The sequence below is a fragment of the Juglans regia genome, chromosome 8 (genome assembly GCF_001411555.2).
Source record: "Juglans regia cultivar Chandler chromosome 8, Walnut 2.0, whole genome shotgun sequence".
NCBI lineage: Eukaryota > Viridiplantae > Streptophyta > Magnoliopsida > Fagales > Juglandaceae > Juglans > Juglans regia.
Genome location: NC_049908.1, coordinates 3,533,596 through 3,555,158, shown reverse-complemented (window position 1 = coordinate 3,555,158; position 21,563 = coordinate 3,533,596). Strand labels below are relative to the sequence as shown.

General features: G+C 34.2%; 2 protein-coding genes and 1 long non-coding RNA gene across 5 annotated transcripts; 1 reads left to right on the top strand and 2 right to left on the bottom strand.

The window, feature by feature from the left end:
• The first annotated feature begins 557 nt into the window (after window positions 1–557).
• On the top strand, window positions 558–6,655 carry LOC109022199 (GDSL esterase/lipase At1g29670-like). Of its 2 annotated transcripts, XM_035693668.1 has the most exons (5): window positions 558–935; window positions 5,166–5,302; window positions 5,507–5,752; window positions 5,941–6,184; window positions 6,337–6,655. In XM_035693668.1, exons 1-5 carry the CDS (start codon window positions 677–679, stop codon window positions 6,555–6,557), a joined length of 1,107 nt encoding a protein of 368 aa, XP_035549561.1. In that variant the 5' UTR covers window positions 558–676; the 3' UTR covers window positions 6,558–6,655. The 2 variants fall into 2 exon arrangements, with proteins under 2 accessions (XP_035549561.1, XP_035549562.1); XM_035693669.1 differs by lacking the exon at window positions 5,507–5,752.
• A 3,637-nt stretch (window positions 6,656–10,292) lies between these two features.
• Window positions 10,293–11,712, bottom strand: LOC108979167. 2 transcript variants are annotated; one of them, XR_001994168.2, is made up of 3 exons: window positions 11,482–11,712; window positions 10,473–10,908; window positions 10,293–10,367 (listed from the first exon to the last, which is right to left on the bottom strand). It is a non-coding gene; the product is annotated as an uncharacterized LOC108979167 (long non-coding RNA). The 2 variants fall into 2 exon arrangements; XR_004802291.1 differs by having other exon boundaries at window positions 10,473–10,902.
• A 291-nt stretch (window positions 11,713–12,003) lies between these two features.
• Window positions 12,004–13,471, bottom strand: LOC118349317 (spermidine hydroxycinnamoyl transferase-like). The gene has a single exon (XM_035693666.1). The coding sequence runs from the start codon at window positions 13,403–13,405 to the stop codon at window positions 12,035–12,037; it is 1,371 nt and encodes a 456-aa protein (XP_035549559.1). The 5' UTR covers window positions 13,406–13,471; the 3' UTR covers window positions 12,004–12,034.
• Window positions 13,472–21,563: the final 8,092 nt, after the last annotated feature.

The window sequence follows — 21,563 nt, the reverse complement described above, 5'->3', positions numbered from 1 at the left end:
AAAAGTCCTTAAAATTCTTGACAATTTTACATGTAGCTCCATTGTAGAATTTAATAAAGGATCTTGTTTTACTAAAAAGTCTTTAAGACCATTGACCATTTAACGTGTAGCTCCCTTGTAGAATTTAATAAAAAATAATGTTTTACCAAAAGGCCCTTAATAGCCCCGCGGCGCACATGAATTGACGTATCTTTTTCATGTCATTTTTGTTCTGACAGTGTACTCATTTTTCTTTCTTTTTGTTTCAATTTTTTTAAATAAAAAAGTAATAATATTTTATTATTATATAGAGAGTAAATAGATAATCTAATATGGATGCAGACCAATGCTCATACTTTACTGAAATTTAGATTTTTTTTTTAATCTTTATTTTTTGTCTTTCTTTAACCTTATATTTTCTTTTTCCAAACAAATAAGTTACTGATTTTTTTACTTTTTTTATTTATTTAAATCATTATGTTAGGTGCACTCGGAGCCTTTCCCGCGTGTGTGTGTATATATATATATATATATATATATTTATATATATTTATATAGTTCTCCTCGGCCTTGTACAATTTTGTAGAGAGTTTCAAGTATTTCACCTTCAACTCTCGATTTCCTTTCTCAGAACTACTACGTAGTAGTTCCGAAGGTCCCCTAATTAGTTGTTTTCGATCGATCGACGTTGTCATTAATGGCATATTGGCTTATGATACTACTAGGGAAGCTGCTTACCAGCTTCTTGCTGGTGTCAAATTTCCTGCAGCAACATTTTGCTAATGGTGAGCCCCAAGTACCTTGTTTATTCATATTTGGGGACTCGCTTTCCGATAACGGGAACAATAATGACCGTGCAACGTTGGCAAAAGCTAATTATCAACCATATGGGATTGATTTCCCCAAAGGGACGACGGGGAGGTTTACCAACGGTCGTAATCTGCCGGATTTCATTGGTATGCATTTTCTTTTTCTACCTAAGTTTATATATATATATATATATATATATATATATATAAAGAATAATGATAGTAAGCTTACCACTCTTCTACTACTGATATTTTCATTTTTTATTTTTTTTAAAAAAATTTTCTTTTACTTAATGATTAAAAAATTGACTATTAGTGAAATTGTATATTTTTTAAACTTTTTTTTAATGATTAAAGATATTAGAAAAATACTTAAAAGAACAAAAAATAAATACACTAAGATTAGTAAAGTTGTGGTAAAAAGATTATAAGTCTATCATTACCTATATATATATATATAGAGAGAGAGAGATTAGAGAGAGAGAGGAAAATGCTAGCTAGGAACAGATGAAAGGGATCCTAATTAAAAGGATCCATAAACTGTCGTGACTTTATACCATGCGGTTAATTTTTTTTTTCCCCTTTCTCCACAACCCTCCCCCCTTTTCCCTTCCCAAAGCCCCCCGGCATAGACTTAGATCTCGTTTGGAATATGGACTCATCTCAACTTATCTGAGTTGAGTTTAAATTTAAGTCTAGCCCAACATTGAAATATACAATTTATAAATCATTAAACATGCATCACTCAATTCAAGACCTCTTTACATGTGAGACTCACAATTTTTTTCAACTCAACACATCTTTATACGCGAGACCCACAATTTTTTTTAACTTTCTATAAATACATTTAAACTCATCTTAACATCCAAATACATTTTACTCATCTTAGGTGTGTCCCTTAGAACTCACTCAACCATCTCAATTAACCATTATTTATAAAAAAACTCAATTTATCTCAACTAAGCTCAACGTCCAAACAAACCTTAGAGTCATGTCTCCCAATGCCCACTCCCTTGCCACAACCCTCACCGACAGTTCGACAACCCTCTGCCGTGCATGGGAGTTCAAATGAAACCTGGGTTCTGATCATTGCGTTGGTTGACTCTCCGACCTAGGTGCTATAGACCGCCTTTGCGTGTCCACCCCTAATGTAGGGTGGGTTTCGAAGCTATCCAAGTGAAATGATTTCTAAGTTAATTCGGCTTCCATGACCATTGCTACATGTAATGGGTTGATTTTTTTTTTTTTGCGCTTATGGTTCTTTGAAATCGGTTGCCCTCATTCTTTCGAGCTTGTAAATATCATGTTGATTCTGTCATTCTGGACATTGTAAATCGTTAATGGGGAGGAAGAGACCCAAATCTCAGTTTTGTGCTTCTCTCTTTTCTTTGAAAGTTTGAAGGGAAAAAAATTGCAACTTTTTGTATCGAAGAAGATGGAAATTAATCTTAGTGCTTCCAAAGAATGGGTATCAATTTATTTGAAAAACGTCAATTATTAATTTGTGTATGATTTTTTAGATGTCTTGTTGGATTATCTCTTAATATTAAACCTAGCTAATTAATGTTGGGTTAGCTCCTTTGGAGTCCCACATCGGTGGGAAGTGATGGAGGAGTCAAGGCCCATGGCCTATAAATAAGAGGGCTTAGCCTCTAGTTAAAATACACCAAATCATAAGCTTATTTAGTAACTTGTGACTCTAGTAAAATTTCTCTATTAGCCTTTTCTTGTAAAAGGGAAAAAGGTGATAGTTAAAGTTTTGCTAGTGGGAAAGCTTTGTGGGTGTCATTTGGGGTGAGGAGAAAAATTATGTGATTGTAATAATTTTTCACATAGTGTATTTTCTTCTCTGGGTCTGGTGGTTTTTCTCCTGTTTTGGGAGTTTTCACGTAAATTCTTATGTTGTTATTATTTCTCTATTTTTCTTCATATTTCACCAAAGAGTGGATCCTAGGGGGTGAATTTAGAAGGTCCAAATTCCTAACAAGTGGTATCAGAGCCACTAGGTTTTTTTTGGTGGGTGGAGTTTTGGTGTGGTAGTGTGGATACGTACAGTCTAAGGAGGTTCTGTCTAGGAGATTGGTATTTAAGTGGTCCAGTGTGACCCTCCAATCTTTCCTGGGAACCTTGAAGTTCTGTCTAGGAAAGAATAATCTTTTCTGGGAACTTACTTAGTGAGTACCATTCATTTCTACGGTAAAATTCATCGAGGCAATGTCAGGAAGTAAGACTTCAAATTCTATCATATATGAGGTGGAGAAATTTGATGGGAGAATCAATTTTGGCTTGTGGCAAGTTCAAGTCAAGGATATTTTGATTCAATCAAGATTACACAAGGCGTTGAAGGGCAGACCAACCCCTGAAGTCAGCAGTGATACTAGCGTGACTGATGAAACAAAGAGCAGATTTGTAATGAGCGATGAAGATTGGGAAGATCTGGATTTGAGAGCAGCAAGTGTGATACGTCTGTGCTTGGCCAAGAATGTTCTTGCAAATATACATGGAATATCTACGGCAAATGAACTCTGGAAAAAGCTAGAAGAGTTGTATCAGACAAAGGGCGTCTCAAATCGGGTGTACCTGAAGGAGCAGTTTCATACACTGCATATGAGTGAAGGTACGACTATTTCAGATCATTTAAGTGTTCTCAATGGCATTGTCTCTGAGGTAGAATCTATTGGAGTTAAAATTGATGATGAGGATCAAGCCTTGAGGCTCATTTGGTCTCTTTCATCTTCCTATGAGCATATGAAACCTATTTTGATACATGAGAAGGAGAAAATAATTTTTTCAGAGGTTACCAGTAAACTCTTTTTTGAAGAGAGAAGACTAGGTGGTGGAAGAAATGGTCCACTTGTGAACTTAGCATTGGTAGTAGCTGGTAATGGGAAGAAGAAAAACTCCATTAAGATGAAAGTAGTCTACTGGAGGTATGGACAATCTGGGCACGTCAAGAAAAATTGTCCAAGAGCAGGAGTAGGTTCTGCAAGTGGCTTCAAGTCAGTAAATGGAGATACTGGTAATGAAACTAACGTTGTGTCCCTCTCCATGGAAGACGATGTCTGTTAAAGGGACATGTACATCCTCATGGCATGCCGTTAATTCCCAAAGTTGCCATGATAGAAGATGTGTTAATGTTAGCAAGTCCACAAGTTTGCACACAGGCATTGGTTTGGCATTAATGCAGGGTGTGGTGGAAATTTATGTCAATGGCTGATGAACTTCCAGGAAAGTCAAACGTGGAAGTTGCACCATAATTTTTTAGCAAGGTTATTTTCGACATGTGTCGAAATTGAAATGATTGGAATTAGTTTATTCTGAGTGGGTATGCTTTTATGGTGGAGCATGATAGCAGAAGATATGAAGATCTTCATTGCAGTGGAGCGTGGCTGTGGGATCAGCCAAAGTCGCAAGGTGGAGATTGTTGGGTTAGCTCCTTTGGAGTCCCACATCGGTGGGGAGTGATGGAGGAGCCAAGGCCCATGGCCTATAAATAAGAGGGCTTAGCCTCTAGTTAAAGTACACTAAATCATAAGCTTATTTAGTAATTTGTGACTCTAGTAAAATTCCTCTATTAGCATTTTCTTGTAAAAGGGAAAGAGGTGAGAGTTAAAGTTTTGCTAGTGAGGAAGTTTTGTGGATGTCATTTGGGGTGAGGAGAAAAATTGTGTTATTGTAATAATTTTTCATATAGTGTATTTTCTTCTCTGGGTCTGGTGGTTTTTCTCCTGTTTTGGGAGTTTCCACGTAAATTCTTGTGTTGTTATTATTTCTCTATTTTTCTTCATATTTCATCAAAGGGTGGATCCTAGGGGGTGAATTTAGGAGGTCCAAATTCCTAACAATTAATTTGTAAGTTATTTCTAGTTTTTTACCAATTAGTATAATCATCTTTACTTGTAATCTTAAAACTATCTTATCGTTGTTCTTGTCTCTGACCTTTGAACGGCTGGCTTGTTAGAAAGCATATACCATTTTGACCAAGGAAAAGAGAAAGTGATGATAATCTGTTTGGTTGCCGGAAAAATGGTATTGGAATGATCTACTTGGAAGGGGACGAAAAACAGCAATGGAAGGGGACGGAGGGGATTTAAAAAAAAAAAAAAAAACATCCCTTACCGACCGTCGACGGAAGTGGACGATGAAGTGGAAAGGAACGTCAGGAAAAACACTACAAACGGCAACAGGCTGGCCGGTTTGGGGAGAGACTGAGAAAGTGGAAAATTAAGGAACGGGACAACTCTCAGGAAAAAAATAAAAATAAAACAAAACTGACGGGTACATTGCCATGTCAGTTTGGGGTTATATGTGTGTGTATATATATATATATATATTATACACATCATGCTTTTGAACACTTATTTTCATTACATGCAGCGGAAAAACTGGGTTTCCCTCATGATTCCATCCCATCCTACGCTAATGCTGCCGTCGGATCGGTGAAGAAAATACTTAAGGGTGTCAATTATGCATCTGGCGGATCGGGAATTCTGACTGAATCTGTAAAAACAATGGTAATTAATTAATTTTTTTTTTATAAAAAGTCAAGATCACGTGTCCAAGACAGAAAGTGGCATATTGCATCCATACTATTCAAACTGCATGCATGCATATATACGCATAAATATAAATATGTCCGCACGTTGCTATATATATTCTTCTATATATATATATATATGTAATTAATTGGTTCATATATTGATCATTAATATTTGCAGAGTGATCTGATAACCATGGATGAGCAGTTGATAAATCACCAAAAAACGGTGTCGCGCATTATCAATAAGTTGGGAAATAAGAACGCCACTCGACTCTTAAACAAATGCATATACTCGGTTGCAATCGGCACTAATGACTACATCAATAACTACTTCTTGCCCAAGACGTTCTACCCTACTAGTCGCACATATACCCCTTCTCAATTCGCTCAAATTCTCTTTCAAAAACTCTCTCAGCAATTAAGGGTAATTATTATATATATATATATATATATATATATTATATACGTACACGATTAAAAAAAATGCTTGGTTTACAAAGAGATGTCATAAAATTATAATTTTAAAACTGACGTACTGTGGCTCATTTTTAAATCTGACGTCCATGATCATGAGGCTTATGATCTTATATATATATGCTCATCATGTGTTAGACTTTGCACAAGCGTGAAGCAAGGAAAGTAGTCGTTTTTGGACTGGGTCTGCTCGGTTGTATTCCATATGAAGTGAGAATCAACGGAGCTAACATTTCTGGATGTGTCGACAAATTCAACGAGGCAGTCATACTTTTCAATAGCAGGCTTAAATCACTGGTGTCCTACCTCAACAACAATCTAACCAAGGCTACTTTTATCTTCATAAACAGTACTGGAATTTCGTTAGACAGCAATATTCCAGGTACAATAATATTAATAATTACCTCAACACCTAACTCTAGATCTCTCTCTCTCTCTCTCTCTCTCTCTCTCTCTCTCTCTCTCTCTCTCTCTCTCTCTATATATATATATATATATACACACACAATCATGTCTGCATGGGTTCCATTACAGTTTCAAATGCGGCCTGCTGTCAAGTGTCGGAGCTGGTCTCGGCGCCACAATGCATACCTTTACCTTTTGGAAAGGTATGCAGCAACAGGACCCAATATGCTTTCTGGGATGAATTGCATCCAAGTGAAACCGCATTTTCGGCTATTGCGGCAAGAGCATACAGAGCTCTGCTTCCAACTGATTCTTATCCATTTGACATTCAACGCCTCGCCCAGCTCTAATTAAATTAACTAGTAAGGGAAGAGAAAATATTCTCTGGTGAAAATAAATTAATAATTATTTATTGATGTAATAACCATTAATAATGCTCAAATTGCTGATGGGTACGTTTGATCTATATATAATATTCAATAAAGTTTGTTCTAAATAATTAATAGCTAACACAGATCATGAAAATATTAGTCCGGCTACATATATACCATTCATGCATGCATGGATATTTTTCTGAAAATTGTAGTATTACTGCCTGCCCATAACTCTTATTAGGCTTAAATCATTGGTAGTCGACCTCAATCACAGTCTAACCAATGCGACAGTAAATTATCTTCATAAACACTCCTGGAATTAATCTCGTTACCCAGCTCTCCTCTCCAGGTCTATATATATGCTGCATTTGATCGGAAAACTTAAACCTTCGAGATGAAAAGAGATAAATATATAAAGTGAGTCCAAACACTATATATGTATGTTGCCAGTAGGCATAATTTATGTGTCTATCTTTTTCCTATTTGGGACCTGGCCTCAAGTTCAGACAAGAAACTGAAAGGGATTTAATTAATCTATTACGTCAACAACTAAATGATATAATTTCTGTGTCAACTCCATGCACTTTGATTGCTGTGGATTTTTTTATCTTTTTTGTGATTCTACGTATAATATTCATTAGATTGAGATCGTTCTACAGTTAAAAACTCTTCCTGCTGTGAAGTGGTGGGGGTCTTGCAAGAATGCAATATACCTTTTGGAAATTATTGTGACAACAGGCCAGCGATTATGCGCATGCATTTTTGGATGAAATACAATATCCTTCTGAATCCTCATATGCGTCAACAGAGACTACTGCCGCAAGAGCACGCGCATGCATACAGATCAGCTCAGTCCCCGACTGATGCTTATCCTAATTTTGATATTAATGAACGTCTCTTACTTGAGCTCTAAAATGATCAGTTGAAAATCTATATCAATCTAATATTAATCATTAATGCTTCGATGGACTTTTATATATGTTTTAAATTGAGATTTCTTTTAATTTTTTTTTTCCCAATATGTATACTAGCTAATTTCTACAATTCGGTAAGAAATAAACACATTATACGAATCTCACAGCGTTAAATTAACAAGCGGCATGGGCGGAACGTCCTAGAACTTTTTGTTGGGAGGCCAACCAACAAAAAAATAAAAACATGTAAGTTCTAGTAGTCTCCCTCTATATAAAAAGTAACATTGTTATACAAATACATTATAAAAGCATGCAGAAGCAAATGATAGAACATAAGATATTTTCTAGCTTGCCTCCTATGAGATATATATGAAAAAGATTAAAAAAAAAATCAACGAGAGAACATAAGATTTTATTAATGACAAAAAATAGGTGCAAATATAAAAAAAAATTGTTGAGAAAATAAAAGAAACCTGTAAAACTAAATATTAAGTGAGATTTTTGAAAAACTTTTGGGGTGCAAATTGTAACGTCCCGACCCAGAGGGTCCGGAGAGTTAACTCATATCACCTAAAATCAACTCCAAATAATGCGTTTAAAAATAAACCAGAGTCTCCATAACATATTAAGCTATTTGTTTAACACAAATATCCATGTTCCTATGTACGGGCACATCAATGGTATCTCGTCGTTATACATAACTTTTCCACAAAGACTAGAAATATTCATTGCTCAACATACCAAAGTCACATAAAATATCAATACTACCAAAAAGTTACTCTCCAAAAGTTATTGCACCCTAAGGCACTTAGGGTAGGTTTGGGGGTGAGATGAGAATTTTGTGTTTTATTTTGAAGTTTAAAATATTAAGTTTTAATATTATTATTGTTTTGGAATTTGAAAAATGTGTATTGAGATTTGAAAAAGTTGAATTGTTTATTATATTTCGTATGGGGATTTGAAAAGTGTGTAATGATGAGATGAGATGATATGAGAATTTTATGTTTTGTTTTTGGCCCCAAACCTGCCCTAGTCTTCTATGTTCCACAAAACTTGCAAATACTCCCTATTCCTGATTCTCAGCTGTTGCATCAAAATTATCTGAAACATATTATGAAGATAGGGGTGAGTTATCAACAACTCAGTAAGCAGAGAGCATATACTAGTATGTAAACATGAGTTTTTTCAGAAAGTTCAGTAAGCAGAAACAAAAACATTTTATTTTTATATGTAGATCTCACAAAAACGTGTCATCAGAAAATCAGAGCGACTTTTCAATCTTTTTATACTCAAAAACAACAATTCATTTTTAAGAATCCATTTCATATTCAAAAACGCTTTGGCATAACATAACTGAACATTTTCATCTTATCATATCATATCATATACCATGTTTAACCCCCGTGGTAGGGTTGTGCTATCCCCGGTGGCCAAACCAAGCAGTATCAGGTGATGAACTTCTCCTTTTTCAATCTCGGAACCCCGAGTGTGCACACAGGAAAGAACACGTAAAAGGACCACTTTGTTTCCAAAGTGGGTGTACTCATATCATATCATGGTGGTACCAACCATATCACGTGAACAGTATCATCATATCAGAACCATATTCAGAACAGATAAGTATGCCAAAGTTTTATCATATCCAAACACGTGCGAAACATATTCATATCATTTCTATTTGATCAAAAATACAGATCCAAATCATTTCATATCACATGTATAAAAATTTCAATGATATCATATTCGCTCTTTTGCATATTTCAAAAACATGTCAAATATTGCTCATGTCTACACATTTCATGTCAAAAACATTTCTTTTCTCTTTCATACGTATCTCATGAGGGAATGTAAAACATATACTGAGGTTGTTTTTCACTTTTTTTTTTTTTTTAAAACAACATGCACATTTTTACAAACCAACCTCAGTTCATTTCTTTTTATGCAAATCTAGCATAGGAACCCCGCTTACCTGGACTTCTTAGCTTTTCGAAAATTTCCTCAACAATGCCGAACAAAATTAATCGTCACCTATAAGATAATCACGTAAATTTCCATAAGTCTCCAATCAATCTCGTATTTCGATATTCAAGCCTACAACTTCTAAAATAGTCCATTTTTAATTCCTCAAACTCAAAATTCTCATTATTCTCAAAATACCATCACTTTCTAAACTTATCAATATCCCACTTCAACTAAACATTTAATTCTAACTTATTTACGAAAAAGATCTTACTATAATTTATAATACAAAGTGACATAACTATAATAAATTCATTATACTTAGAAATTCATACTTTTGTTTAAATAATAATAAAACAAAGATATTCTTTTAAAAGGATAATTTAAAAGAGTATTTTAAAATATTCTTTTTAAGTGTTACTTATCAATCTACTTGCTAACTATTCCAATAAAATATTAGCCCTTTAAAAAAAATTGTCCATTAAACAAAATAAATCCATGCGTCTACGCCTAATTAAACATACTTTACAACCCACGCGATATACTCATGATTTCAAATCTGAAGTACATAACATAAACTTAATTAAGCTAACACCCTAAACACTAACCTTGGAGGCGTAATATAAGAGGACGGAAAAATAAAAACAAAACGATATTATTTCGTATTGTTAAGTTAACATAATTTACATATACATCCGCATATATATATATATATACATATATATATACACACCACCAGAAAAATGGATTTACGTATATATATATATATATATATCTCCGCATATATGTATATGCATGTACAAAGAAAAATACTTCACACAGTGCAGTGGAAGCACTTACGGAGAGGTGGGGAAGCATGACGGCGTGGAGCTGGGGCTGGCTACGGCGGATGAGGGTGGTGCTTGGTCACTAGCTGCGAGAGCAAGAGAAAGAAATGAGAGAGACAGACACACGGTGAGAGGACGGGGAGAGACCGAGAGAAAAAGGAACTCCAACCAGAAAAATGGCGTGAGCTTACCGAGGGCTAGAGGCGGCGTGCGGTGGTCTGGGATGATAGGAAGTCCTCGCCGGCAGTTTCTGTGGAGGCACAGCACGGAGGAGTTCACGATGGAGGGTGATCGCAGCGGCTTGGACGATGCTCTGTTTTTTACAACAAAAACAGAGTATTTCGGGGCTTGAAACCGGGGCTACGTGCGTTGGGTGGCAGCACCGTGAGACTGAGGTGGCGTGCGGCTGGGGTGATGGACTCCGAACGACCTAGGAACCGGCGTGAGTTTCGTCTGGTGTGGCTTCAGAACGTGTCTCGGCTAGAAGGTGGCAGTTCACTGGTTTGGAGCTTACGGGGGAGTGATGGCTGGTGCGCGTGATGCGGTCTGGTTGAGGTTCACGGTGAGAGGTGGAGACACAGATAGTTGAGCAGCTGCGAGCATGAAGATAATGTAGCGGCACTGAAACTAGGTCAAGAAGGATAACATATATAAGTAAGCTATAAGAAGTAAAGAGAAAAACCTAGAGAGAAGAGGGTTGAACGGCATGCATGAAAAAGGAAGGTGGACGGGATTCTACGTGACGTCAAAACTGGAGGTGTTTCACGGGCCTGGGCCTGAAAATGGGCTGGGTCTTACACAAATTGTCTTTATAGATGATATCAAAAGGATTTTGAAATTTTGGGAGGGGGCATCATGACTCTCCCAGCCCTCAGGGTAGCTGCATTAAATGCTGCCTATGGGCAACATATATAGATTTCAACATTAAATATAATGAAATTCTCATATTATATATATATATATATATATATATATCACCAAATTGTAAAAAGTGTTTTGATTCATAAAATTTTAATTAGGAGATTCTAATCCAAGGTATGGTACGGTACTTTATGCAGTTCTAAAACATTTATTCATGCCTCGAATTTCAAAAAATTATATCATAACCATGCATATCATGTTGCATCGATCGGCCTTATCAGAAAATTGCTTGTAATACTCGCCGTAAATAATTAATCAAAATTCCAAGGAGATAACTACCGTAAGTACTGCTGAATTATTCAGGCGCCAATAACTAACTATTGTAATGAACAGGAGCATATATACAGTTTTACCACTGCGGGAAGAGCATTTGCATTGCTTGCGGGAAGAGCATATATACAGTTTTACCACTGCTGATCAGTCTCCAATCGAGGTTTAGACAATTAGGTAGCCTCGCCCTACTTTGAAGATGATCAACTGCAATGAACGTACGTATAAATTAGAGAGGAAGATAATATATATATATATATATATATATATATATATATATAAAATATCGGGGAAAATGGATATAATAATTGGCAAAGCAACTTGATTTCTTCCTATATATATATAAAATTGATCCCATGCATAAAACGCGCGTCAGATATTCTAATTCATTTTATTTTTCTACTTGCTCATGATCTCCTTATTACTTTCAGTCTGAAAGCATGCAGTACGTATTGGACCTCTTCGATCGATCGATCGATCCTAGCTAGCCAGAGCTAGCTTGTTTATTTCAGGAGCATACATATATATATATATATATATGCTATTTTCGATTCTATAAAATTTATATGATATCTTCGTAGAAATGCTTCGTAAAAGCATCCATATGAGCTCTTTGCAGGCACAACATCACAATCAAAGATCCATCTCCATCAGGGCTATGGAGGACGAGCGAGTCCCCGTCTAAATCATGCGTTCCCGGCCCCATGTAAATTTCCTTCCCCCACCCAAAATCAAGCCCGTAGATCGGCAGCGTCATCCAGTTCACGACCCCGAGATTTGGGTTCCCATAGAAAGGCGCCTCTTCGGCACGAATGTCTTGGAACCGTGTCAAGTCCGGTTCATTCTTCAGAAATTCCAGAGCCGACTTCACGTACGTATCCGTCACTCTCTCAATCGCTGCTCTTATCCTGCTCGAAGCGTAGCCTAATGGTTTGGACATCAACTCCCCCGCATGACTCGTAGCTGGAATATCCAGCGCTGCATTTCCAAAATACTCTCGTGGCAATGGCGGATGCATGCGGCTCCGTGAATCGACACAAATACCTAATGCCGTAGGCTGTTCGTCTTTGTGTTGACGTGCTTTGCATGCACATCGCCATATGTGTCCTGCCACGATCTCGTATCGGGTGTAAGCACGGCCAGCAGCATCAGTACTACCGATTACTTGATCCTGATTTCCCATGTTCTTGAGCTTTTCAACTTGGGTTTTGGAAAGCTTTAGCATGGCCAACGTTGTTTTCTTCTTTCGCTCCTCTACATCATCAGACAGCCCGAGCAAGAGCGGTACTGGATGACTATATTCCGGATGGTCGAGGCATATTGGAGCAGCAATCGGGGGATCCAACACTACTTTTCGATCAAGAAATGGTTCTGCACCTAATGGCTCGCCCCTGGCAAGCCTAGCCCACTCGGAAAAGAAGTGCAGGGCGCTTGTTCCGTCAACAACAGCATGTGATATCCTTAGGCCGAGGCTAATGCCCCCACACTTGAATTTAGTGAGTTGAACCAACAACAATGGCAGATCATGGATTGGAACTGAGCCATAGTCTATAGATGGGATAAGGTACTGATCATATCCAGGAGAGGGAGATGAGTAGCCAATATCATCTAGTTTGGCTTCAGATTCGGCTACATATAATGAAACCCCTTTGGCATTGCAGTCAAGCTCGAGACGGCCACAACCTATCCAGCGCAAACGGCCTGCGAGTGGATAGAAAGGCACTAATGCCTTGCTCAAAGAGTCTCTGAGAGTATTGGCAATGGAGTCGGGTGGGGAAAGCCAGTATAGAGGTGGGCGGTAGAAATAGATTGTGGGAACATGAGTTATGGTGCCGATTTGATCCAATTCTGATAAGGGCAGGGGTCCATTCCTTGTTGGCTCCGCTGGCTTCACTGTGTGGCAATCCTTGAAGCTTACATTAATTAGTACCATTATTTCCTTTTTGAAGATGATCGGTATATAGTACTTGGAATCTAAATTATCATGAGATCGATGAAAATTGAATATATAAATATATATATATATATATATATATTTATATATATATAATGGTCGTTTTAGATTGTCGCTGTTGGTTTTTTAATTTAAAGCCAAATATATATACAACGTTTCATTCATTTCCCGCAAATGGTGTATGCAGTTCGGGAAAACGAGTTTTTCATGAGTGCGGTTGTTCCTAATTTTAGCACTATCAACATACAGAGGATACTGAGTCCTGCTAAATACACAACACAATTATACAAAACAATCTCATAAATTAATGTAATTTCATTTGATCTGTTAGTTAGGTTTATTTTATAATAAAAATAATTAACTTTTACAATCTGACGAACCATGCACATGATCAAACCACATAAGTTTGCAGGATTGTTTTTATGTAATCACTTTGTGGTTTCAGTATTTCTCTAACATTAATACATGAGTAATAATCTGTACAAATTCTAAATAAATAAGTCTAATATGATATGTATTTTTTTATATAAAAAAGTGGGCTTCACTGTAAAAAAAAAAAAAAGTATCGAAAAATCTATTCTTTTTAAATTTGATATACTTTTTTACAAAAAAAAAAAAAAATCTGTGAAAAAGTTACGCACACACTTTAAATTTATATATTGTATTATTTTCCGGACTCAATATATTATTAATAAATTATAGAGTTTTGTTATTTACCATCTTTACTTATACTATACTTATTTTATTTTATTTTTTTGTTTTATTTTTCCTAAATTAATTGATTTCTTTTAGAATAATTCTACTTATCATCCCCACACATCATACCTCTTTTAATTTTTTTCATAATAAGTATGTGGTGTATGGATAATGAGTAAAACAACTCAATTAGTTTAACAAGAATAAAATAAAAAAAAATTAAATATGTAAAGTGTGTGTGGTGTGTGATGATGAGTAGCATCCCTCAATAAAAATATAAAATTAAAAAAAGAATAAGTCTACTTATCATTCTCACACGCCAAACCTATTTTAATTTTTTTTTTCATTCTTCCTATAACAAGTATGTAGTGCATGTATGGATGATAAGTAGAACAATTCAATTATTTAATAAAAATAAAATATAATAATAATAATAATAATAAATAATTTTAAAATATGTAAAATGTGTGGTGTGGGATGATGAGTAACATCCCTCTTAAAAAAATCATTACAAAATATAACCGTTAGATTTAAAAAAGATGATCATTGCAAAAATCTATAAAAATAAGATGAAGAAATAATATTTGGAAAATTGCAAATTTATAATTTTTTTATAATTCTTTATAAAATGAATGATAGTTTTATAAATTAAATTGTATTTAATGATATAACATAATTATATATATTAATTAATTATAAAGTGAGTTAAAAAATAGTAAATAGTAGTATTTTATTTCTATAAAAGGAAGAAGATCTTTTTTTTTTTTTTTTTTTTGAATCTGGAAGAAGATCTACTTGAATCCAGCTTTAGGAGGTGGTTAAAAAAGGAGCATGCTTCAGCCAAAAATATGGTTAAAATTTGAGTATTCCAAAGTGAGTGCTTTAGGAGGTGGTTGAAATTTGAATGCAATTTTTATAATTTAATTACATTTCATACACAGCTCTAGCTTTGTGGGCAGTAATTAAAAACCAATACGGAACTCGCTTGACGTTGGCCGGGTTGCACGTTCTTTGGTTTCCACTTCCAGAAGTACCGTTTGAAAGTTGAAACGTGAAACAACAGTGTAGACGGAGAGGTAAAAAATAAATTGTTAAAATGAAGAGAAATGTTATTTATTTTCATGTAGGAAATTTTTAACATGAAAATTCCTTCCACTTGAAAACCCTTATCTGGTATGAAAATGATATAGTGTACCATACCGCAATCCTCATCTCAAGCTAAAATTCTTGCAGGGGATGTAGCTTTCCGGATCCTGGAAACCATAAACAGTGTCAAACATAGAGCAATGCAAGATGATCTTGAAGATAATTTGCATGAAGAAACTCGGATATTTGTATGTGACATCAACCCTAACATGCTAAATGTTGGTAAAAAGCGGGCCTTGGAGAGAGGTAAAATAAAAGGAGCTATTAGACTGACATTAGAGGACTTATATATATCATGTTCTCAATGGAGGATCACATGTGAAATTAATGTCAGGGTCTTACTATTATTTAAACATATTTTACTGACATTTTTAGGTTCTGGGGAAGAAAAATCCCTGATATGGGTGGAGGGCGATGCAGAAGCCTTAACTTTCGAAGATAACTCAATGGATGGTTACACAATTGCATTTGGGATTAGAAATGTTACACATATAGAGAAAGTTCTTGCTGAAGCCTTTAGGTAAGCTCACACGTTGGTATGGTTTTCTTTTTTCCTTTAAAGCCGGTAAAACATGTGTGGATGCAGAACAAAATACTTTCATGTACGTCATACAGGTTAAGAGTCTTGTTGAATTGGTTATGATCCCCTGCAGGTGGATGGTGTTTTCGTGTTTTGCCTTCATCATGACCTAAATTATCTCAAAGGGATCAATTAGGTTCTTGAATTTGAAATGTGTTAATCATTTCATTATTACATTTTTTTTGACATTCCTTAGTCTTTTTGCTCTAAAAATATTTTTTGTTAAATGAGAAGAAACTAAAGTGCATATGGTGTATACAAGACAATCCCCTAAAGAATTACACTCTTAAGTATATGACATCCACAAACTCAGCAAAAGAAGGAACAGGAACCCTTTAATGGTGACAGGCCATAGATACAAAGAAAGTAAGTAAGCACATTTAAGACTAAATAATTTAGTAGCTTCCAAGTGAAGGTCTTTTTATGCTTACTCAACTAGTAGCAACCCTTGCCAGCTAGACTTCACATCTACCACCTTTTTTGGTATTCCGTATTGAACACAAAAACAAAAAAGGTAAAGGACCATAACTCTTCTGACATGGATCGAGCAACAAGTGATCCACGGATTCATTAGTATCGGTAAAGGACCATAACTCTTATGACATTGAGAAACAAGTGACCCACAGATTCATTGGTATCTTTATACGTGCAACACCAATTTAGAGAAATAAATTTCCATTTAATAGTATTATCCACCGTTAAGATATCATCTAATGCAGTACTCGTCCATTTGAAAAATGTGACTTTTTATGCAACTATGATATTCTACCACTATAAATATTTTTCCATGTATTAAAGGATGTAAGTTCAACCCATACAAGATTATTGAGCATTGAAATGGAGAGTACATGGTAAAAAATGGACTCGGTTGGAAGGATTCAAGTGAATTTTGAATCAGGTGGTGGAAGAATATGAAAATCCAAGTTGTGCGGTTTTCAAAGCTGAAATGGCAGCTTTCAAAAGATTATATTGGAGAAGAATTTATTTTTCAAAATACAATTCTTCTGCTCCTGAGGGTTTTGCCACCCCTTTCATCCCAGACTTGATTTATGTGGTGCTTATCTGTAAAGAAACTACATGAAGTACAGAAGAAAGTATTTAGTACCTTTCTTTTGCTTTGAAGGAATTTTGTTCTTTGGATATTTGTCTATCATGCTGGCTTATATGACTTTGTTTATCAGGGTGCTAAAACGAGGAGGAAGATTCCTTTGCCTTGAACTGAGCCATGTGGAAGTTCCTATTTTTAAGGAATTGTGAGTATATCGTGTACGTCTACTTTGGACAAAAGCTATTTCTGAAAAACTGTATTTGCAGTACTTATCAAAAGAAAAACTAAATTTGTAGCTATTAACAACATTATGTCAGTTCTTTCTCAATTCTCGTTAGTATCATGATTAGCACCGCACCCCTTAATTTTGAGGAACCTTTATTGTGAAAATGCAATAACAGAAAAGATTAATTTTAAGACTATGGTGGTGGCATAAAGTTTTGGTTATTCAACTGCATCATCTCTTCTAATCTTGCCTCAAGATCCGCTGCTTAATCTAATCGGGTCAACAAGTACTATTTTTTCTTAGACCTCAATCGCGTTCTATCTCAAGTGTTGTTTCCTCCAAATCCTTAGTCTTGTCGTCATTTGATCTGGCTCGAGAATAGGAAGATGATGTTGATAATGGTTTTACTCAACGTCATAAGCCCCTCAAATATCCAGAACGTGATCCAAGAACTTGAAAAATGATCTGAGAATCATTGACAGATGATGCATCAGATGGATCCGCAGCAGTTTCCTTAAAAGATATCATCTTGTGCTACAAAAACAAAAACATTAAAGTTAGTATAAGTAACAAAAATATTATGTGACAATGGAATTAAAGAAACTTAAACTTACATAATTTATCTCTACTTCGGGACTGGCTCAAACTCCATCACGATTTTTATGTGTTTTAGCATACAATTGGGTGAAATTATAGTTAGCAGAACTTTCTTCTTTCTGCAAAAGGAAAATCTATATTAGAACTTAAATCAGAAAAGTGTATTATATCTTAATATTTAACGGGCACTAAAATAACTTACCATTTTGTTAGACAAACAATGAAAAGATCGAGAACCCGCATGATGGTTTATCTTTAAATTTGATCTATTTGCTTTGTTCACAGTACTCCGTTGCTAAAAAAAATATTAGTCTATATATTTAATACATTTATCATATACTATTAAAAAAAGATAGCAGTGATATTACCTGATAAGTAGGATCTTCAAACATATTACAAACCTTCTGCCATTCATTTGGTGGAATTGCTTTGAATGGATTTTGGTGCGCCTTTATTGTAGTACCGAACTTCTAATAGTCTAATACTTCTGATTGTGCAGATGTTCATTCTCCATCCCTCATCCCAAATATTTCTACCCCCAGATCGCCTAACATCTCAGTCATATCCTCTCCATTATCATCACTATCATTAAGATTATTCACATTAATGTTACCCTTCTCCATTTGATTGGTCTGACTGCTAAATCTAACTCCTTTGAAAAATTCTTCGCCATGTAAGACCTAAGGTGAGTATTTAGGATTAATTCCAATTACAAATAAATGATCCTCTACTACCACTAAATTATAAGAACTAAAATTTGTGCACTTCTTGCACGGACATCTAATAAATCCTCAACTGTCAACAGTCATGCGAGCAAATTCTATAAAAAACTTCACCCCTATGCATACTCCTTATAGTCTCACCCAAGTCTATCTCCTAGTAATATCCAACTTTTACCCATTGTATTTTCATTACTTGTCAGATGTCTAAAAAAAACACTCAATTTATGGGATAAACACTATCAACAGTATATTCATACTTGTTTACCATTTATTTTATAAGGTAGTTAATCATATCCCATTCGAGAGACTATCATCTATATCGCATATATATTCAGTCCAAAACTCTTATGTTAGTAAAAATTTCGGTTGCATTTCCCTACAATTCTCCAAGTATGCTAGTCACAATAAGTCGTTGACCTTATTCATGGGCCGAGAAACTTACAGACCACATACCCGAAGAATGTAAGGAATAACTAAACCAAAATTTTAATTGACTAATACAAAAGTTTAAATTGAATATATCTGCCGTATAAATGATAGAATCTCAAATTGTCCACTTTGAACAATTCAAGAGTTGTACCCAAACATTCTTTAAGAAAATATTTGACCACAACTCTCGAACGGGTCTAAAGTTCAAGTACATATAAAAATAACCCTAAAATCCAAAACTGTCCAACTCCTACAATTATATAATAAACTTGAAAGCAATCACATTTCAAATCACAAATACATTACAAAATTACAAGTTACAATCATTTAAGTATTAACAATTGATATGTTATATTATATTTTAAGTTTCCATTTTAATTTTAGTTTATCAATATTTTGTAATTATACTATATAGTTTTTTAATTAAATATATAGGATTTTGTTTATCAATATTTTATACGTATACTATACTATATTATTAGTCTGTTCAAACAGGATTCTGTTCGAATAAGATTCTGTTCGGACAGAATCACGTTCGAACTAATATTATAGTGTTTGAACGGGACAAGCCTAGATTCCAGATACAAAACATAGATAAAACATTTGTCACAAAACACAATTTTCACAAATACAATCTCATAAGATGTATACTGGTTGACGAACCATTTTAAATGGAATTGCATAAACACAAATATACCAAAAATATTAACATAATTAATTAAAAACTATAAATTATCAAAAATCTAAAAATTATAAATATTACCTCAAATTTAAGCAATCCAAACAAAATATGAATCTGCAATACTTACATAAGCATAAAACACATTATGAGAAAACTTTAATTTATGTGCAATAAACTAACATTAATGAAACTCAAAATACAAAATAATAATAATAATAATAAATAAAAAGCAATACCCCTTATAAACCTCTCATCTCTCTCAAGAATCTCTTCTCCCTCACTAAGTCTGTTCCTCTCTCTCTCTCCACAACACTCTCTCACACATACAAAATCATCTGTCGTGCTCTGCCTCCAAAGAAATCCAAGTTAATTGTTAAAATGAATTGGAGGTTGAGGTATTTGAATCTGTGAAGTCCCATTCGAACTGGATATTTACCGTTTACGCATTCGAACACAAAAATTTCGAATAGGCGCCAAGTTTGCCGCGATTTAATTCAAACGTGTAATATTTTCGTTCGAACTAACAAATCAGAATATTCCTTGGCATATTCTTCAAATGTAGAGAAGCTAAAAGGGCATTTTCGTAACAATATTCGACCAGTGCGTTCGAATGAGGAATTTTTATGTTCGAATAAACTAACATTCAGAATATTTAACACGAAGTTTCCCTCCAAACACATTCCACAAGATTAATCCGTTCGAACAGGACATTATTGAGTTCGAACTAAAAATAGTATTATTGTACTTATAAGTAATTTCCTATAATTTTAATAATCTATCGTATAAAATATTTTAATATTATATAGTATATAATATACATATACTATAGCAACTATCTTATATTATAATTGATAATATATAATATACTTTTGGTCTAATAGTTAATATAATACTTATACTATATATACTAATTATTAATATATAGTACTTATTAATATATAGAACTTATAACATAGTTAGCATTATATTATTATTTAACTTATATGAGTATAATTATCACAACTTATTAATATATATATAGTAACTATATGTAATACATATAGTTACTTCTAATTTTGCACTATATATTATATAACTTACTACCTTGTAATATAGAATATAATAAGTATAGTTATCATAATTTATGGTAGCTATAGCATTAGCTATATAGTAACTATATAATACTCACACTATAGTAGCTATATAACTAATAAGTTATGATATATATATATATATATATTAGTTATATTAATTTGTATATTATCATAACTTATAATAGCTATAGCTATATGGTAACTATATATAATACTTACACTATAGTAGCTATATAACTAATAACTACTATATATATATTAATTATATTAACTTGTATAGTTATCATAACATATAATAGCTATAGTATAGTTAGTGTAATTATACTAAGTACTTAGTATAATAGAATAAATGTATTTACAAGTAATATACTAAATATATTAATTAAAAGTATTATAATACTATTATTAGTTTTATTTTTATACTTTTGCACTTTGTAATATTATTATTATTATATATTACTATTAGTAATATAATTATAAATATATTAGTATAATAACTGTTCGAACGGATATTTATCTAGTTCGAACAAGATGCCACGATCATTATAGACCCAGTTCGAATATAATGAAACAAAAATCTTCAGTTTGAACCAGCAGCCATCGAGAGAAATTGATTTGCCCCTTATCTCTGCCGCGAAAACCACCACTCAACCCCACATTTGAACTTCTAAGAGTTATGGGTCAAGTCTTCATATCTATTGTTTGGTTTTATGTTTGAATGGGTTGTGTTTGGGGGTTATGGATTTCGAATTCAAAATCCCCCATTTTGGTGTATTCCATAGAAATAACATCAAGATAATCGGTAGAAATGATTGGGCTTCACTCCTTAATCATTTCTACCGATTAAAACAAAGGATAACATCTAGATTGAGTTTTTAAGGCCATGGTTGAGTCACCCTGGTTGTTTGGCTTGTTCCCATTCAAACTAACTCTAGTCC